Source organism: Staurois parvus, unplaced genomic scaffold (genome assembly GCF_062004578.1).
Source record: "Staurois parvus isolate SC_StPar_1 unplaced genomic scaffold, SC_StPar_1.0 ptg000789l, whole genome shotgun sequence".
Taxonomy (NCBI): Eukaryota; Metazoa; Chordata; class Amphibia; order Anura; family Ranidae; genus Staurois; species Staurois parvus.
The window spans coordinates 671,502-690,990 of record NW_028318585.1 but is presented as its reverse complement, the minus strand read 5'-3'; the positions used below and the strand labels follow the sequence as shown (position 1 = coordinate 690,990).

General features: G+C 40.8%; 1 protein-coding gene across 8 annotated transcripts in view; it reads right to left on the bottom strand.

Moving 5' to 3' along the window:
* Positions 1-19,489, bottom strand: part of LOC149444320 (uncharacterized) — a 192,075-nt gene that overhangs the window by 45,654 nt on the left and 126,932 nt on the right. For all 8 annotated transcript variants that reach the window (XM_089654683.1, XM_089654688.1, XM_089654685.1 and 5 more), the window contains 5 exons: positions 13,347-14,793; positions 10,228-10,265; positions 6,871-6,916; positions 2,466-2,515; positions 2,329-2,374 (listed from right to left, as the gene is read on the bottom strand). In XM_089654683.1, coding sequence (XP_089510809.1) covers positions 2,329-2,374; positions 2,466-2,515; positions 6,871-6,916; positions 10,228-10,265; positions 13,347-14,793 — 1,627 coding nt within the window. The remainder of the gene's footprint in view (positions 1-2,328; positions 2,375-2,465; positions 2,516-6,870; positions 6,917-10,227; positions 10,266-13,346; positions 14,794-19,489) is intronic.

Sequence of the window (19,489 nt, the reverse complement as noted above, 5' to 3'; positions counted from 1 at the left end):
AGATTTTATATGTTTATTGTAACATCATTTACTACTGCATTTTATTCATGGATCACCACGGACATTATTGTATTTAGATTCTGCCCGTGATACACTATTGTTTGGCATTTGCTTTTTGAGCTGTTTAGCTGAAATTTTCATGCTTTTACTTGATGCACTTTACTATTTCACTTAGCTCATTACATTTATGATGCACTTTACCATATTGTTTGACTTTTAGATTTCGCATTTACTAATGGTTTTTGCACTTATGTGTTGCACTTTACCATTCCGCTATACTATATATATATATATTTATATATATATATATATTTTTTTTTTTTAAGCGCTGCACTTTTTTACATATACTATTGTAGGGGATGGTTACTGTCACCTTGTGTGCTAGCTGCTCCCCAGATATCGCTAGTGCTCACCAATATATTGGATTCTGTTACATACTGATGGTTATGGTTACAGAAGGATTTCTAAACTTCTGAATGTTCCAGTGAGCACTGCTGGTGCCATAATCTGGAAGTGGAAAGAACATAATTTCACCATAAACCGGCTACAACCAGGTACCCTCGGAAGATTTCTGCCAGAAGAGTAAAAGAATTATCAGAAGAGTTGTCCAAGAGCCAAGGACCACTTGTGGAGAGCTTAAGAAAGACCTGGAATTAGAAGGTACAATTGTTTCAAAGAAAACAATTAACACACTCAACCCCCATGGCCTGTATGCACGCTCACCACGCAAGTCTCCATTGCTGAAGATAAAGCATGTTGAAGCTCGTTTAAAGTTTTGCTGCAAAACATTTGGACAAGCCTGTGAAATACTGGGAGAATATAGTCTGGTCAGATGAGACCAAAATTGAACTCTTTTGGATGTGATAATACACATCATGTTTGGAGGTCAAATGGCACTGCACACTGCCCCAAAAACACCATACCAACAGTGAAGTGAAGTGAGAACATCATGGCGTGGGACTGTTTTCAGCATACGGTACTGGCAAACCTCATACTTCTTGGCAGCATTGAGGGTCAGTACAGCCTTTCCCCGATCAAAACTTGTATGTTTAGAATTACTCAATGCAAACCAACTGTGGATCTTTCTGTAAAAAAAACTGTTTTCGTTTGGTGATCTTAGTCAGCTGGCTGGCCATATAGCCAAAAAAAATGTGGTAATGTCTCAAAGAAAGATCCATAAGTCACACACCAAAGGCAGACCCATGTGCATAAGGCCGTGTTTAACCAGCCCGGACTCAAGCCAGGTCACAAAAAAATGTGGTGTTTTTTTTCATTTAAAAGAGATGGGTCTATAAGGCTGGCTTCACACTGTTGCACTGCAAGTGATTTCATAGAGTCCTATGAGGCAGATTTCAGAATGATTGTTAATACAAATGGGCAATGATTAGACAATCTACTAGGTGCAACTTGACCATTTGCTCCATACGAGAGGTACAATTTGTTTCCCTGAATAGCGTCATATATGGAATAAGTATAAATACTGACAGAATCCTGCACCTTCCAAGTACCCATAGCGCCCAATTCACAAGTATACTTTGCAAGGGTCATCAGACTATACTGATTTCCCTGGTGAATGATACATTTATCTATCGGCGGTTCTTTACATTACTAGTATCCACAATCAATACTGTTGGAAACAAATTCCTAGCATCCTAATCTATAATCCTCTCCCCCAAACAAGCAGCTGCATAAATATCCTATTCAGATTAAAACATAACACAAAAAATACAGCACTCACAGCAAGAATAAATTAAATGCATAACCCCTTCACTACATGTAAATAAATAAAATGCATATCAAATGAATAAAACAACACATACAGTATATCACAGTGATAAAACCACACTTTCATTCATTCAGCCTGGGTTCTATCAAATGCGTTTTGAAGCACACTGATTTGCATGACAGGGCAGAGAACATGTGTTCCTATGTTGGTGGTTCACATAGATGCGATACTAAAGCAGTGCGTTTTCAGTGCGGATCCAAAAAAGCGCCTCTGAGAGTTTTCAGTGTTGCAGTTGCATGGCATAGTGCAAAAATGTTTTATACCTTTTATTTCTCTCTTTAACCTCTTAGGGCCAGGAGGCGCCGGCATCAAGGGGTTAAACCACTTGCCCTCCAGAAGGTTTTACCCTCTTTATGACTAGGGCACTTTTTTTTGCTATTCAGCACTGCGCTACTTTAACTGGCAAACGCGTAGTCATGCAACACTGTACCCAAACTAAATTTATATGATTTTTTTTCACACAGCTTTCTTTTGGTGGTATTTGATCACCACTGAGTTTTTTATTGCAAAAAAAAAACAAAAACACAATAAATAAACCATACCTGAATTTTCTAGGTTTTCTTCCACATCACCCAAATAATTCTGAGTCTGTTACAAAGAAAGTAAGCTTAGTGCACCTGATAAGACAGTGTAGATCAGTCTCGAGATGTATTACAGTACAGAACAAAAATTGCCTTACTTGCTGGGAAATGATACTGTGTTCTGGAGATTGTTCAGAGACCAAGTCAACTGCATATGTAAAAATAACAATAGTTTCATTATTCTGGTAACCGAGGGAGGAAGGCGAGAACATTCAGTAAGCTCCTCTCTGCTATTTCGTAAAGCCAAATACATACCAACCAATCAGAATTATTGTTTCATATATTCAAATATAATGACCTGAGATCTAATCATTACAGGTTACTCTATTTGCTGCATCTCATCTTTGTTTCTTCTGAAAATTTACAAACTCTCAATGAACCTTAAAGTCTAAATCAGCTAAATACATCCCAGGTGCAGAAAAAATAAAGTGTTCAAAGTCTTGTGATTTGCTTTCTTTACAAAGCAGCACCAGCTTGAGTAGAAAATCCTGCCGCCTGTCAGCATGCTGCAGAGTGGGACCCTTGATCTTTGTGTGGAAGGTCTGACACGTCACCTGCTGAGACAGAGCCAGAGCTCACCAATAGCCGAAAGCATGAGCTTTGCTGATCAGCCGATTTGCTGCAGAGCTATAGAGCTGACTGAGTTGGGAGTGTGATGGACTTCTGCAGAGAGACCACTGCTTTCAAGCAGAGATCAAGGGGCCCACTCTGCAGCTGTTGGCAGGAGCCAGGCTTCTATGCTCAGGCTGGGGCTGTTTTAGAAAGAAAACTGTAAGACACTGAACATATTTTGTTTTGGTGCACCTGGTATACATTTATCTGATTTGAACTGAAAGTTGACTTCAGCTTTAAATAAACTCAAACATGCAACATATTCTTGTGTAAACCACTGTTACACTGTTAGCAGTCTTTTGTGAAATTTATAAAATTAGGCAAACTGAGCATCATATTAGAACACTCATTCATGGCATGGAATTCACTAAGAAAACACAAATCTAGCATTACTAGCAATGATCAGACCACACAGAGGTAAGAGCACACTTTCACTTAGAGATTTCTGTGTCGGATTAAAGTGAGTTCCCTTTTACAGAAAAAAAGACCTACGTGTTCAGGAAAACTAACTTGCAGCATTTTAAGGAGATCCTGTCACCAACTTAAAAATTGCAGTTAAAAGCACAGAATTTGACTACTCCATGAAATGTCAAATCCTTAGCACAGCCACAGTTCCACCTCCTTGCATGTCTTAGCCCTCTCCTAGTCTGAGTGTCTAATTACTGTCTGTGCTGGCCTAGCTCCACCACCTCTAGTAATCAGGCAGATAAAAAGGGAATAATTATAGTGTTTTGAGTGACAGCTCTGAGTCTGCTTGGGATGCTGATATCACATCTAAGATGGCGATGGCCAGCAGTGTTTTAGGGCTTTGGCATGTCTGCACAAGGGAAGCTTTTACAGGTACATAGCATCTCCAGTATAAATTGCATTAAATGGGAAGACTGTTGTTGAAATCTACTTACAATGTCCCTTTAAGGATTATACTCATCACAAGAAGAATGGGTAGTCTGCAGCAGGCCCTCCTGGATACAGGACTACTTCTCCCTGACCCCCACGTGCTGGTTACACCTGTGCTGGTGTGAGATGTTTGGCTCCCATGCCCCAACTGTACTAGGGCTGCAACTGTCACTGTAGTCCAGAGGAGAGTGACTCTACTGTTATCAAGAGCTTTTGAACTGCATTTCCTAAAGATCTGAATTTTCTCAGGCTGTATAGGACACCGCTTCCTTTTACCATTAGGGCGACCAGATAGTGCACATCACTGTTGCATAACAGAGGCCTGAGTGGGATCCAGAGCACTGAGCTCGGGAGTGCAGATAGGCAGAGTCACCTGGGTGCAGAGCAGAGAGTGGACTAATTTCGGTGTCTGAACGGATAGGAAGCTGCAATATCGTGGGAACTGGTAAGCTGCTACTGTGGCGATTTACCATCTCTGCTGCAGGAGAGACTGATCCCTTTAGGAACTGACCATACTGCCATCTAATAGCCTTATTGCTGCCTGAAGGCTTGACTGGGACTATTCTCATGTGCACCAGCGGTACAGCTGGACCCCAACGCTAGCCGGCTGAAGAGTTAGGACTAAAGACTGTCCCTTTACAGTGGCTACACAGAGACCTTCACCTATTGCTAAGGAGATACCTCTCAGGGGACAGTGTACCATATCCCAGCCATTCTCCTAGACTGCACTCTAGACTAATTATATTATTCGCATTGCAGTTAATGTTAATATGCACAGTTTATTGTTTACTTTGCTGATTCATGAGTTAATCCCAGTCTACGGGTACAGAACTCTATTCTAAGTTACCTTGGCATAGTGATTATACTGTCTGGTTGATTGCGTCTGAACCTACCTTCTCTGTGTTCATTTATGCTCAAACAACCATTTAGTCTATCCCGTACCAATACATTGAGTTCATTTACCACAAAACGGTCTCATGTCTATTTCCTGGTGCTATTCACAGCCGAGTTAATGGTATTTATACTTGTGTTCTTATAAGTGCTTGTAGTAACTTTCATTCAATCAGGTGTGTGAGAGGTACTGAGATTGTTTTTGGAGTCAAGGCGCAGAATAGAGAACCCAAATTACTAAGCAGCCCCCGCGGGGGTAGCACTACAAACTATTTAAATGCTTTACTTTAGGTCTGTTTACACAAGCTATTGTTCTCTCTAGCACTTGGTTTACTATACACGTCTTAAGAGTACTTATTATTACACTATAAATACTGTACTTGAGGTCACTTGGGACATGTTATTATGTGTGATGCATGCTCAGCTGTGTTCCAGGGTTTGTAACTTTTCATGGGTAAAGTGTATATTTCTGGGACCCTACAAAAGTAAAACGCTGAATGTCTAAATGTCAGCGAGAAAGAAGGGTGGATGAGTATGGCCTAGAGATCTTAAGTCTTCCATCCTCCCATAATGCAAGAAGGTTATGGTGGTAGGGAAACAAATGTCAGCAGCACAGCAAGTGAATTGGTAGCAGTAACACAATTCAACTATTTTCACCAATTCAGGACCATTTCTTCAAATTATCTCGACAATTGCATAATTCAACCATCTTTCCAGAAATTGTAAACTAGAAGGGTGTACATTAAATCTGAGTGGGTATCTGACAAGGTGGCTGGTTGGCGCCTTCACCTTTGCGCTTCCAGCCAGAAAGTCATCTGGGCAAGGAAGAGAGGGAGGGCTAGGAGTACCAGGTGGCACAATGAGTTCAATGTGTGATGTGACATCTCAGTGTCTAGGGTTAGTAAAGGGTGTCATTAAATCTATTGATGACTGGTCAGGACAGGATGAGAGCGCCATATCAGTGGAACAAGAACACTGGCTCAGTAATGGAATTGGGGGAAGGAGGATTCTAGGCCTGCCTGCTTCTGCTCTTGGTGTTCATTATTGATAGTACTGGTCATAAATATTTCCCTTTCTTCCATTACAGGCCTGTCTTGTTCACAGCATCATTGAAACCACAATTTAGTGAAATCTGCAATTTATTAGGGTGAATACTGTGACAGATCCAACCAGGACAGGGGCTTCTGGAGGGGACTAGGGGCTAGCCTTCAGCCCACTGATTACGGCCCATGGAGAGAGCAGATCATTCTCTAATAATGGACAACAACATGATGAATGCTGATGGCGAGGCTTGGATTATTTCTCTGTAAAAAGACAACAAATCTTCCCTTCTGGAGTGGATGGAAAGATGTAATAATAATCTTGTACAGGTTAATGGTCGGAGGAAATATGGTGGCCCTCATGCGGACTGGGTTGGAGAAACTCCTCTATTTGGGACAGAAATATTTATCAACAATCTCCCTCAAGAAATCTATGAAGATAAACTAATTCCACTTTTCAGACTGTTGGAATATTGTACGAGTTTTTTCTTATGATGGACAGATTATACAAGTGAAAGCAAAAACCTTAAAGACAGCATGTGTAATGGACTTTGTGTATTCAGGGGTGAGTATGTTGTCAGGCCGTCTGCGGTGGGCTCCCTGATTAATCAAAGCATTGTCTAGGTGCCTGGCAGTTGATTGGCTTACTGTTAAATTAGATCACTGTTAGCTGTTGGCTGTATTGTTTTACATTTGCACGGTTTAGGATAATGTGTGTGGGATATTTATAATGTGTATTATTTGTTTCATTGTTCATGTGGGGGCACTGCCCTATTTCTGCAGTATATAAAAACTATTTCTGTTCAATAAAGTAGTTTCAGTTTGGCATCTACGCTAGTCGCGTCTAGTCTTGGGTGCAATGCCTCTTATCTAGTCTTGGCTATAATACCTTGGTCCTGTGTCCCAGTGGTGAGGAATCGATTCTCTGATGAATTCACTCGATCGGGTGACAGGCGTTCTGTCACAAATACTATCTAGTGATGCAAGTTCTGGATCCAATTTGAGGTGAAGCTAAATTTTCAGCTTTGCAAATTTGCAGCTTATTTCACTTATCTTTACTTACCGACTTTGCTTTGTAATGTGCTCAGCGATTTCCCATTGCTTGGAAGCTATAAAAAATAAAGACATATATTCACAATCATTCTGAAAATACATCAAGTGCAAGTGTTGCTGTTTTAGTGTGAGCAGTCTGATCAATTACCACTTTATCAATTGTATTTGTTCAAATTATGAAAAGTGATGCATTTATGAATGATGGTAAACCTACACAATATCAGGTTGCATGCACCCAATGTTTAGTTTCTGCCATTCAGTTGCACTGGATCAGTGGATGATAGCAAGTGAGAGCAACTTCCTTTCCTTTACAGGAGAAACAGAGCAGCAGAGCTCCTGCTTCTGTCAGTCAAACTCATGTGAGGAGGCAGTGGAGTTGCTGCTTACAGGCACACAGCCTGGCTCTGAAGCACACACCCTTGGACCTGGCTTGCTACAAGAGGCACCCAGAAGAGGGAGAAGCAGACAGTGCAAGCGGGGAACTGCCAGAATAGGAGGAAAGCGACCTATCTGTGCAATATTCGTGCACAGAGCAGGTAATATGACCCTTTCATATGTAAATAGAATTGTAGCCCTTCGTATCACTTTAAGACAGAATGGGACCATAGGCAAGGCAGCAGGTTTGACCTCCTCCCCACCTTCCATACATAAGTTCACAATTGCACTATTCCTCTGGTCAGGGCTGCTGTTAAAAACCACAGGGCCCCATGCTGCCAACCTGACAGGGCCACTCCGCCAAAAAACAGTTTACTAGGCTTCAGTTAAGAATGAACACAGCGAGTGATCGGTACTGATTGCTCACTGTGTTCATTCAGGACAGGAAGGGGCTGGTAAATGGGAAATATTTACTGGAACCTTCCCCCACTCTCCATCCCGAAGGATCCTACTGTCCTAGTGCCTGTAGCTGCTGGTGGAAAGGAAAGAAGGGAAGTAGACAGCATTGTGGGGGGTGGAGGCACACAGGGGGACCTGGGCAGCAGGGGGAAACATATGGTGCACAAGGAGGGTGATTTGGGGCAATTACTGGAACCAATCCCCTGTATGGCTCTCTCTGCAGCAGCTGAAAAATGATGGGATGAAGAGAAGTCAGCTTTCAGCTGCTGCAGAAAGAACCATAGAGGGGATCAGTTCCAGTAATCGCCCCTTCACTGTTCCGATCACCCTCCCTGCTTACATCTGATTCACCCAGCTGGCTGGACCCACTACAGTAGGACTGGTACCCCGATTCCCAGCCCTGCCTCTAGTTTATTTTAGTGATATGAAGGTTGCATATGGCCCCTTGGACATACACTGTCTTGTGGATGATCCAGCTCTGAGAATGAGAGAAACCTAAATAGATCATTTTCTAAGTTATAATATCATGTGCATTCAATCTGAAAATATTTAATTTACAAAGACCAACTGCTGCCAAAACTTGATTTTGTTTAGGATAGGGGTTGAAGGGTTAAAGCCTCTGTCAGGTTTTTCTGCTGGTGGTGTCTCTATTGGGAAGATTTCCCCTCCCTTTGTGTCAGAACAAGAAATTACAGGAAGTGATGGGGGAGAAAAAAACCCACGTTTGAGTGAAAAAAAGAGAACTTTGGAAAATGATTTATTGCTGTCTGTGCTGTGCTAACCTGGTGAAAACTTCTCACCCATTTCTTTCACATATGTCCAAGATACAGGAAAAGGAAAAACTAAATATAAAATAGGACAAATATTTAAATGCCAACTCTTTCTAAAGCTAAGAAATGGCTAAAATTAAAGTACTCTGGTACTTTAGGGGCCTATTCACACTTATGCATTGTGGCAACATGCTAATAATGCCTGCATTACTATTTTGCCTTGTGGTGCTAAGCGTTGTGTGTTTTTTGATCCACTGTGGCATGTTTGCAACCTATTCATGATGAATAGGCTATTTTAACACAACTCACAGTAATGCCCAAGTATTTTGCATTAATACATTGCAGCAGATGGCTAGCGTATGAAAGGGCTATCAAAGACTTTTGCGCTGATATATAGTATCAGTTACAGATAGCGGGGGGGGGGGGGCACCGTTTAACAGTTTGTTTAAGCCCTGGTTCACACTGGGTGCAACTTGGCGTGCGATTTGCATGCCCTGCGACTTGCAAATTGCATGCCAAGTCGCACCCTATTGTGCGTAATTGCAGTGGTCATATCAGTGCGGTTCCGATTTGGTCGTAGCCGCACCGATTTCAAAATTAGTACATACAAGACTTTTGGTGCGATTTGCATAGACACCTGTATCAGATGTCTTGCAGATCGCACCTGAAATCGGCGGGTCCCCCGACTTTGAAATCATGCGACTTGACTGTAAGTCGCACGATTTCAAAGTCGGGATTGATGTGAATGGAGGGTAAGCCTCTGTGTTCCACCGGACATTAGGGGCCATGTACACTGGGCATAAAAAAAATGCTGCTTTTACAGGCATCTGGCTTTTTTTTCAGCCTGTATAAGCAACTCTATCTTAGCCTATGTGTCCATGCACATTGGAGCATTTAGAGGCATATTATCAAAGGAGTGTTTTCAGCTGGAAAAAAAAACACCACAAGTACCTTTTTGAGAGAAACTTTTGGGTAGAAAAAAACACTTGAAGCTCATAAACACGGCATTTAAAAGTGTTTGGCGTTTTCAAGCGTACACTGAAAAATCAGCAGAGGGGAATGTTTTGGAAAAAAATGCTTATACAAGCAAATACTTAGAAATGTCCATAAACACGTGTGCAATAAAAGCCATTATAAGCATTTTTTTATGTCGCTTTTTCTGAGGTTCTGGAATTTTTATTGACCCTAGTATGCATGGACCTTAAGAGGAGACATGATAAGGCCATAAGTACTTGGTGGTGCCGCTCCAGGCTGAGGTGTTGAGCCGCATTGGCACTCAGGATACCAGCAAAAGAAAAACTCATCCAAGGAGCAATAAACATTTTAGCTTGAAACCACTTCTGGCCTTAGCCGATCATAGTATGGATGTGTACATATAAAAGCCTCAATCAATGGCGCTCCTTGGGCCATGGCCCCTGACATGTTTCACCCCACCCACCAGGGACTTATTCATGGTGCGTGGGGCAAAACATGTCAGGGGGCATGGCCCAAGGAATGGAATTGACTGAGGCTTTCACATGTATACATCCATATTAAGATCGTCTAAGGCAAGCAGTGGTTTTAAGCAGAGAGAGACATAACCTAACTAAATGCTGGCAATGCAAGTTGGGAAAAATGGCAATTTTTAATATTACAATGATATTCAAAGGTTCTCATAGTGCTTTACAAATGACCAAAGTTTGGGAAAATTTTGATTGAAGCATATATTATTCATTTTATCTGTAGCCAAAATTATATATTTAACTCAGTAACTGGATACGTACCTGTACATTAATCTTTTTGAAACTTTGTAAAAAATATCCTAAAATAAATGAAGACACAAACACCAAAATGAGAAATACACTTATAGCAAATGCATTGCAAGAAAACAAACACAGCAACAGTAAAATAGAGGGAAGAGGGTAGCACAAAATAACAATTGTTACAAGGCATTAAATAGACCATTCATCAATTTTTAACCTTGATAGGATGCAAGCTTATAAATCAATATGCTCTCTGGGCATGCAAGTTATATTTTAGCAGCTTATTATTATACAGGATTTATATAGTGCCAACAGTTTTCTCAGAGCTTTACGATATAAAAGGAGATAATACAGCAATGAAACAGTTCAATACAAGAGGGTTAGGGGGGCCCTGCTCCTTGGAACTTACAATCTAAGAGGGAGGGGCTGACAGTACAAAAGATAATAACTGTGGGGGATGAACTGATAGGAGAAATAAAAGATTCCATTATTAGCTGAAGGCAGGATAGGCTTCCCTGAAGAGATAGCTTTTCTGAGATCACCTAAACATGGGCAGAGTAGGCAATAGTCTGATAGATTGGGGTAGAGAGTTCCAGGGGATGGGGGAGGCTCTGGAAAAGTCCTGGAGATGAGTATGCAAGGAGGAGACAAGGGAGTTAGAGAGCAGGAGGTCATGGAAGGAGCGGAGAGGACGGTTTGGGTTATATTTGGAGACAAGATTGGTGATGTAATTTGGGTCAGAGTTACAAATGGCTTTATATGTTATTGTTAATGTTTTAAATTTTATTCGTTGGGCAATGGGAAGCCAGTGGAGGGATTGGCAGAGAGGGGTGGCAGATATGGAACAATTCGTAAGGTGGATGAGTCTGGCAGCAGCATTCATGATAGGCTGAAGAGGGGATAGCCTGCGATTAGGTAGGCCAATGAGGAGGGAGTTACAATAGTCAAGGCGAGAGATAACCAGGGAGTGAATAAGTTGCTTAGTAGTTTCAGAGGTTAAGAACGGCCGTATCTTGGAGATGTTGCGGAGATGAAGTCTACAAGATTTGGACAGTGATTGGATTTGGAGCTGAAAGGACAGATGGGAGTCCAGGATTACACCTAGTACCGTGACATGAGGGGAGGGACTGATGGATGTATTATTGATCTTGATGGAGAGGAACGGGGAGGGGACACGGGCTGGAGGGCATAGTATGAGCTCAGTTTTAGTTTGAGGAAGTGGAAGTGAGGAAGCAGCTTGATCATAAGTAATCGTCCATCCTCTAGCTTAAGTCCATGGCATATGTAAAATATAACTAAAGGCAAAACTATCATTTTTTAGTTCTGGATAGAGTGGAAAGGCATAAAAACCCCTGTCAGGTATTTATTGCAGTTTTGCGTTTCTGTTACGGAAATCCACCCCCCACTCCCCACCCCCATCTGTCCAGTTTACTGTTATCAACGAAAATGAAAGAAAATCCCAAATTTTGGGTGGTCATCAAAAAACAAATAGAGGAGAAATTTTTCACTGGCGACATCATTCTGGTAACCCTGCTGAAGACTAGGGATTCCTTTCACTTTTCCTCTAACTTCCCGTTTTGGCTATGGAACAGGAAGTGAAAGGAAATCCCCCCAAAAAGACTGCAAAGGGGAAAAAAAGCTGACGGAGATTTAACCCTTCCTTACTCTATCCAAAATGAAAAAAAAGCTTTGCCTGTAGTTTTTCTTTAAGCCCTGGTTCACACCATTACGACATAGAAATCACGCCACTTCAGCATGTTTTCAAAGCCACAGATCAGTGTAATTTGCGACTTTGTTTAACAGAAGTCTATGTAAGTCGCAATGAAATCAGAAAAAAGTAATGCAGGAACCTTTTTCAAAGTCGCTGTGACATGAGTCGTGGCAATTTCAACAGTTCCATTTCCTGCAATGGGGTGTGACTTATCATGCGATTTGGAATTGTCAAATCGCACGACAAATCGCACCGGGGTGAACGAGAGCTTAAGCTTATGTCAGGGCAAAATAAAAAAGAAAACATTTAATACATCTCTGCAAAAAATGCACATTTCCCCATTTGTTATCTCTTTGAAAATGCTAAATGTACAAAAAACACCTAATAATATGCCAGAAACCCAGTAAGCTCCTAATTTCCATGTTCACTCTGCCTCTACTGCATTGAAAATCCAAGCAGTTTTATCAGTTTTGTCCTGTCATCTACAGAACACCTTCATCTTATGTTACGGCGGTGAGAAGAGAGGAAGGTGTTGGAGTACAAGAGAAGTAAATAGAGCTGATAACACTGTTTGCACTGTGACACAGAGGCACTAGGGGTACTTTACTAAAACTGCATGGTGCAAAATCTAGTGCAGCTCTGCACAGAAACCAATCAGCTTCCATGTTTTATCGTCAAAGTTTAATTGAACAAGCTGAAGTTAGAAACTGATTGACTACCATGCACAGCTGCACCAGATTCTGAGTGCTCCAGTTTTAAAGTGTTACTAAACCCAGGACCCTGCATTCACTATCTGGTCTCCCACAGTACACACAACATGGGAATTAAATTATTTTAGTAAATATAAACTGCTAAATACATTTTCTCATCAGCAGTTAGAGCAGTCTTGTGATTTCTATCAGTGTCCAGCAGAGCACTGGTTAAAGCTTGTAGGAGGATGCAGAACCCCTGACCTCTGTCTGAACAGTGCTGACTGGCCCTGTGCTGATCATTTGCACTTTCCCAAGAAAAAAAAACCTCTCTAGCAATACACACCAAATTGAACATGTTTAGAGTGACTCCACACGATATGTCTTATCAGGAGATAAGAGGGGGACACGGAAAGAAGGGGAGGATGAGAGAAGTCAGGATCAAACAGCATTTTTACACAATGTGGAGCATTAACCCCCTAGGTTCCACAGTGAGTATAACAAGCATGCTTTACTACATATACAGACCGATTTTACTGTTGTGGGTTTAGTAACACTTTAATAGATCTCCCCCACTGTGTTGTCAGCTTACTACAATAAATTAGGAGCACATTTGATTTCTAGAAGGTATACAAGTATTTTTCAGTACTTCTGTATTTAAAGAGTCAAATCATCAGCAAATGTTCCTAGACCTAAACTAAGTTATAGACTTATTACACAAGATAGAACATACAGCATACCTTGCTTTAGCTGATATGACAATGCTTTTAAGTGCAGTAGACTGGGACGACAAGTTGCCTTCTCTACCTCAGATGTTGTACCACCTTTGACACCAGGGGATGTTAGTGGAGCTTCTTCCCTGGAAGTCAGTGCTTCTTTGATCAATAATTCCTTTACATGGAAGGTCTCCTTTGCTCTAGGGGAGCTGGATGCCATTTCTGTGCATTTATTATCGACACGGGAAGAGCATGAAGGCTGCACAATCGACAAATCAGTTCCAGTAGTAATAGCTGAGACATGACCTACTGATTTAATTTGTCTCTGGGGGACCGTTGCTGGCTGGTCTACAGGAACATCCATAGCATGAGAGTTTACAGCATGCACCAAAACTGTTGTGGGAACAGGAGTCCCTTTGGGTTGTTCACCTGATGTCTTGCTAACACTTGGAGAGCTCAGAGGCTCCTTATCTAACAGTATGTCAGTATTCGCAAAGCAAAAGGTTTTGCTGGGGGCATGTCTAGAAACATTATGGGCTGCATGTTTCTTCATGGTTTTTCCTAAGTTGGCCAGCAGTAGATCCTTATCTTTGTTATGCTGCTCATTTGATACATTGTTCATATTTAGAGACCTCATAGGCTGCTGTTTATCTGATGCCTTGTTTGTACTGCTGGAGCTCCAAACCTGGTCATCTAAAGGTTTTGTAGGATTGTGAGAGACCGCACTCATGGACACTAACTTATTATTACCATTATATATGTCCTTAGGTTCTGCTCTTGCATTGTTTTCACCATCTGAAGGTGTCAATGTTTCACCACTAATGGAAGCTAACCTTTCACTGCTTTTAGCAACATTTACTGGGTGGAATATAGTACCTTGAAGAATATTGGTACTTTTTACTTTGTTTGTAATGTTAATAAATTGTCCAGATTGAGCACTCGTTACTGCAGGAGAATGTCTAAGAAGATTTGACAATGTTTTTATGTGCAATAGACTGGGATGACAAGTTGCATTCTGTACCTCTGAAGCTTTACTAGTTTTGACACCAGGGAATGTTGGCAGGACTTCCCTGGAAGCAGGAGCTTCTTTCACCAGTGATTCCATTACAAGGAAGGCCTCGTTTGCTCTAGTGGAGCTGGCTGCCATTTCTGTGCATTTATTATTGACAAGGGGATAGCATGAAGGCTGCACAATCGACAAATTGGTTCCAGTAGCAATGGCCGAGAGATGAGCTACTGATTGAGGTTTTCTCCTATCGACCGCTGCTGTCTGGTCTACAGGAACATCCGAACAGTGAGCGCTTACCGAGTGCACCAAAGTTTTGTTTGTAATGTTAATAAATTGTGCAGATGGAGAACTTTTTACTACATGACTGGAGCTGGCAGACAGGTCTGGATTATGTGTTGACTCTAATGCAGCAATTTTAGGATTATTTTCATCTGATGTTGCATATGTACCAGTATGTTGATTCTGTAAAAAATGTAAATGTTGGTTATAACCCACAGACAAAACAAATCTTACCAGTTTATATAATTTATTTTGACAGGAAGCTACAGCATACCTTCCAAGGTTGAGATGGGAAAACGGGAAGCCTTTATGTAGGCAAAGGACAAAACCCTGCCACACTTAAATTACATGAACACTTACTGGTAAAAAAGTACTTTAACCAATCACTTTCGTGTGTATTGATATTCTTTTACTTCCACTAGCTTTTGAAATTTGCAAATGCAACCATTCAAAATGTAATGGAAATTTTAGCACTGTTTGGTATATAAATGGTGCGTTTTTATACAGGTACAGTATATACTGTTTACTTTTTGCTCCTCATTTGTTCCCTATTTTGGTCTACTGTACAGTTCCTTGAAATAGTATTCATACCCCTTGAAATTTTCCATATTTTGACATGTTACAACCAAAAACATAAATGTATTTTATTGGGATTTTATGTGATAGACCAACACAAAGTGGCACATAATTGTGAAGTGGAATGAAAACAATAAATGGTTTTCAAACTTTTTTACAAACAAATATCTGAAAAGTGTGGCATGCATTTGTATTCAGCCCCTTTACTCTGATATACAGGTGAAACTCGAAAAATTAGAATATCATGCAAAAGTTCATTTATTTCAGTAATGCAACTTAAAAGGTGAAACTAATATATGAGATAGACTCATTACATGCAAAGCAAGATAGTTCAAGCCATGATTTGTCATAATTGTGATGATTATGGCATACAGCTCATGAAAACCCCAAATCCACAATCTCAGAAAATTAGACTATTACATGCAATCAATAAAACAAGGATTGTACATAGAAAAATAACGGACCTCTGAAAAGTATAAGTATGCATATGTACTCAGTACTTGGTTTGGGCCTCTTTTGCAGGAAATATTGCCTCAATGTGGCGTGGCATGGAAGCTATCAGCCTGTGGCACTGTTGAGGTGTTATGGAAGACCAGGATGCTTCAATAGCTGCCTTCAGCTCTTCTGCATTGTTCGGTCTCATGTCTCATCTTTCTCTTGGCAATGCCCTATAGATTCTTTATGGGGTTCAGGTCAGGCAAGTTTGCTGGCCAATCAAGCACAGTAATCCCATGGTCATTGAACCAGGTTTTGGTGCTTTTGGCAGTGTGGGCAGGTGCCAAGTCCTGCTGGAAAATGAAGTCAGCATCCCCATAAAGCTCGTCTGCAGAAGGAAGCATGAAGTGCTCCAAAATCTCCTGGTAGATGGCAGCGTTGACCCTGGACTTAATGAAGAACAGTGGACCAACACCAGCAGATGACATTGCTCCCCAAATCAACACAGACTGTGGAAACTTCACCCTGGATTTCAAGCATCTTGCAGTGTGTGCCTCTCCATTCTTCCTCCATACTCTGGGTCCTTGGTTTCCAAATGAGATGCAAAAGTTGCTCTCATCAGAAAAGAGGACTTTGGACCACTGAGCAACAGACCAGGTCTGTTTTTCTTTAGCCCAGGTAAGACGCTTCTGACGTTTATTGTTCAAGAGCTCTTGACAAGAGGAATACGACATTTGAAGCCCATGTCCAGGATCCGTCTATGTGTGGTGGATTTTGATGCACTGACTCCAGCCTCAGTCCACTCCTTGTGAAAGTCCCCAACACTTTTGAATGGCCTTTTCCTGACAATCCTCTCCAGGCTGCAGTCATATTTGTGACGGAAAACTAACACTGCACATCACCCTGAACACACCATCCCAACCAAGAAACATGGTGGTGGCAGCATAATGTTGTGGGGATGCTTTTCTTCAGCAGGGACAGGGAAGCTGGTCAAAGTTGATGGAAAGATGGAGGAATCCAAATACAGGGCAGTATTAGAAGAAAACCTGTTAGAGCCTGCAAAAGACTTGATACTGGGGTGGAGGTTCACCTTCCAACAGGACAACAACCCTAAACATACAGCCAGAGCTACAATAGAATGGTTTACATGAAAGCATATTAATTTGTTAGAACTGCCCAGTCAAAGTCTAGACCTAAATCCAATTGAGAATCTGTGGCAAGACTTGAAAATTGCTGTTTACAGACTCTCCCCATCCAATCTGACAGAGCTTGAGCTATTTTGCAAAGAAGAATGGACAAAAAATTTACTCTCTAGATGTGCAAAGCTGGTTGAGACATCCCCAAAAAGACTTGCAGCTGTAACTGCAGTGAAAGGTGGTTCTACAAAGTATTGACTCAGGGGAGCTGAATGCAAATGCACGCCACACGTTTCACATATTTATTTTGTAAAAAAAATTGAAAACCATTTATCATTTTCCTTCCACTTCACAATTATGAGCCACTTTGTGTTAGTCTATCACATAAAATCCCAATAAAATACATTTACGTTTTTGGTTGTAACATGACAAGATGTGGAAAATTTCAAGGGTATGAATACTTTTTCAAGGCACTGTACATTAGACCAAAATAGGGAACAAATGAGGAGCAAACAGTTACAGGGGTACTTTGTTCCAAAAGAGGAACAGTCCCTAAAAATCAGGGATGGCTGGGAGCTATGGCTACAGTAGTAATTGCACCAGCAATTTACAGGTACATTGATGGGATAATTTGGGGTGGTTTGGAGAAATTATTTCCATTCATACTAGCGGGGTTACAGTTGGGGGAATCAATGGTGGAGAAGGATCTGGGAGTTCTGGCAGATCACAAGCCTAATGGCATGCAATGCCAAGCTGCGATTTCTAAAGCAAGCAAAACCCTCTCTTGTATTAAAAGAGGTATAGTATCCAGAGAGAGAGATATCCTATTACCCCTGTACAAATCATTAGTAATGCCTCATCTGGAATATGCAGTTCAGTTTTGGGCGCCAATTCACAAAAAAAACATTGGAGAACTGGAGAAAGTACAGAGAAGGGCAACCAAACTGATAAGAGGAATGGGGGAGCTCAGCTTTTTTTTTTTTTTTTTAATTTAAATATTTATTAAATTTTTCATATTAATACAAAAACCCAAAAAGGGAAATAATTCTCATACAAGTAGACAATTATATAACATTTCTACCTTTCCCTTACTAAAAACTCTTTTCCTTCCCGTCCCACTACCCCCCCCTCCCGCCCCTCCTCCCCCTCTGCAGACTCTAGCCCTTTCTAATCTCTTGAGGCTTATTAATTTTTTTGCTAACATCCTAGTTCATATCTTCCTATATTTCTCTTTCAATCCTGCTCTTTCCCACTTTTCCCATCTCCTGGAATAAACTCTCATCCTATCTTCTTGCATATGGTATGATCTTTCCATTCTACCTATCTGGTTTACTCTATTAATCCACTCTACCTCCTTCGGTACCTCAGCTTTCCGCCAAAACTTGGGTATCAACCCTTTCACCGCATTCAAGAAGTACCAAATACCTGAATCTTTATATTTATTTACAGATGTCTCCACATTGTGTAGGAGGCACGTCGTTGGGTCTAACCCTATGTCAATTCCAGTTATTTCTTCAATTAATTTAACTATTATCTTCCAAAAAGCCTGGATTTTCGGACATTCCCACCATATGTGAAACACCGTGCCTATCTCTCCACATCCTCTCTAACACATATTTGAGTTTTCCCCATTCATCTTGTGCTCTACACTCGGTGTAATGTGCCATCGTGTCACATACTTATAATTAACCTCAACCTCTCTCATACTAACATTATCGTGTATCAATCTAAACATCTTTCTCTGTCTATCTTCATCAAACCCAACTCCCATATCCCTTTCCCATTTTGTCATAAAAATTAACTTTGTGTTTGTGTCTAATTCTGTGAGTATTCTATACACTTTTGAGATACCATGCTTCCCATCCCTTCGTGTCTCTAACAACCTTTCAAACATATTCCACTCCCGTTTTATTCTCAGGGGTTTCGGTAGATTTCCAATAAAACTTTTCAATTGATGATATTTCCACTCATCTATTCTAATAAAAATATCTCCCTTCTTCTCTATTAACTCTTTAAGTGATCTCAATTCTCCCTCCACCAAAACATCTCTCAATTGGGTATCCTCCTTTCTAAACCATCTCCCTGATATCTTATTCTTTCCCGGGGGGGAAGTACTCAGTATTTGTGAGAGGCATTAATATAGAATTAAATTCCCATTTCATGTTTTTGTGTAAATTGTCCCATACCCTAAAGACATTTAAAGTGTAGATACTTGTGCTTTCTTTAATTCCCCTGAACTGTGGTGGAACCCATATCATCTGACTCAATCTATTACCACTAAGATCATTTTCAATTGTTACCCAACTTTTCCCCTTATGGTTAAATGTCCAGTCATATATTCTTGCTAAAACCACTGCTTTATAGTATCTCTTGACATCTGGTAGGCCCAATCCCCCTTTCTCTTTAGTCCTACTCAATGTTTCATATGCTATTCTAGGTTTTTTATTCTTCCAAATATATCTTGTTAACATTTTTTTCATTATCTTAAAGAAGGCTTCTGGAATTTTAATTGGTACCATTTGAAATCTATACAGTATTTTAGGCATAATTACCATTTTGACTAGGTTTATACGTCCTATCCAGGATGGATTTCCTCCTTCTAGTCTTTTTAAATCTTCCCTGATCTCATTTATCAAAGAGATATAATTTAATCTATACAAATGCTTAGATGAGGCAGTGAGTTTTATTCCTAGGTATTTTATCTCTTTTTCTCTCCATATAAAGGGGAATTC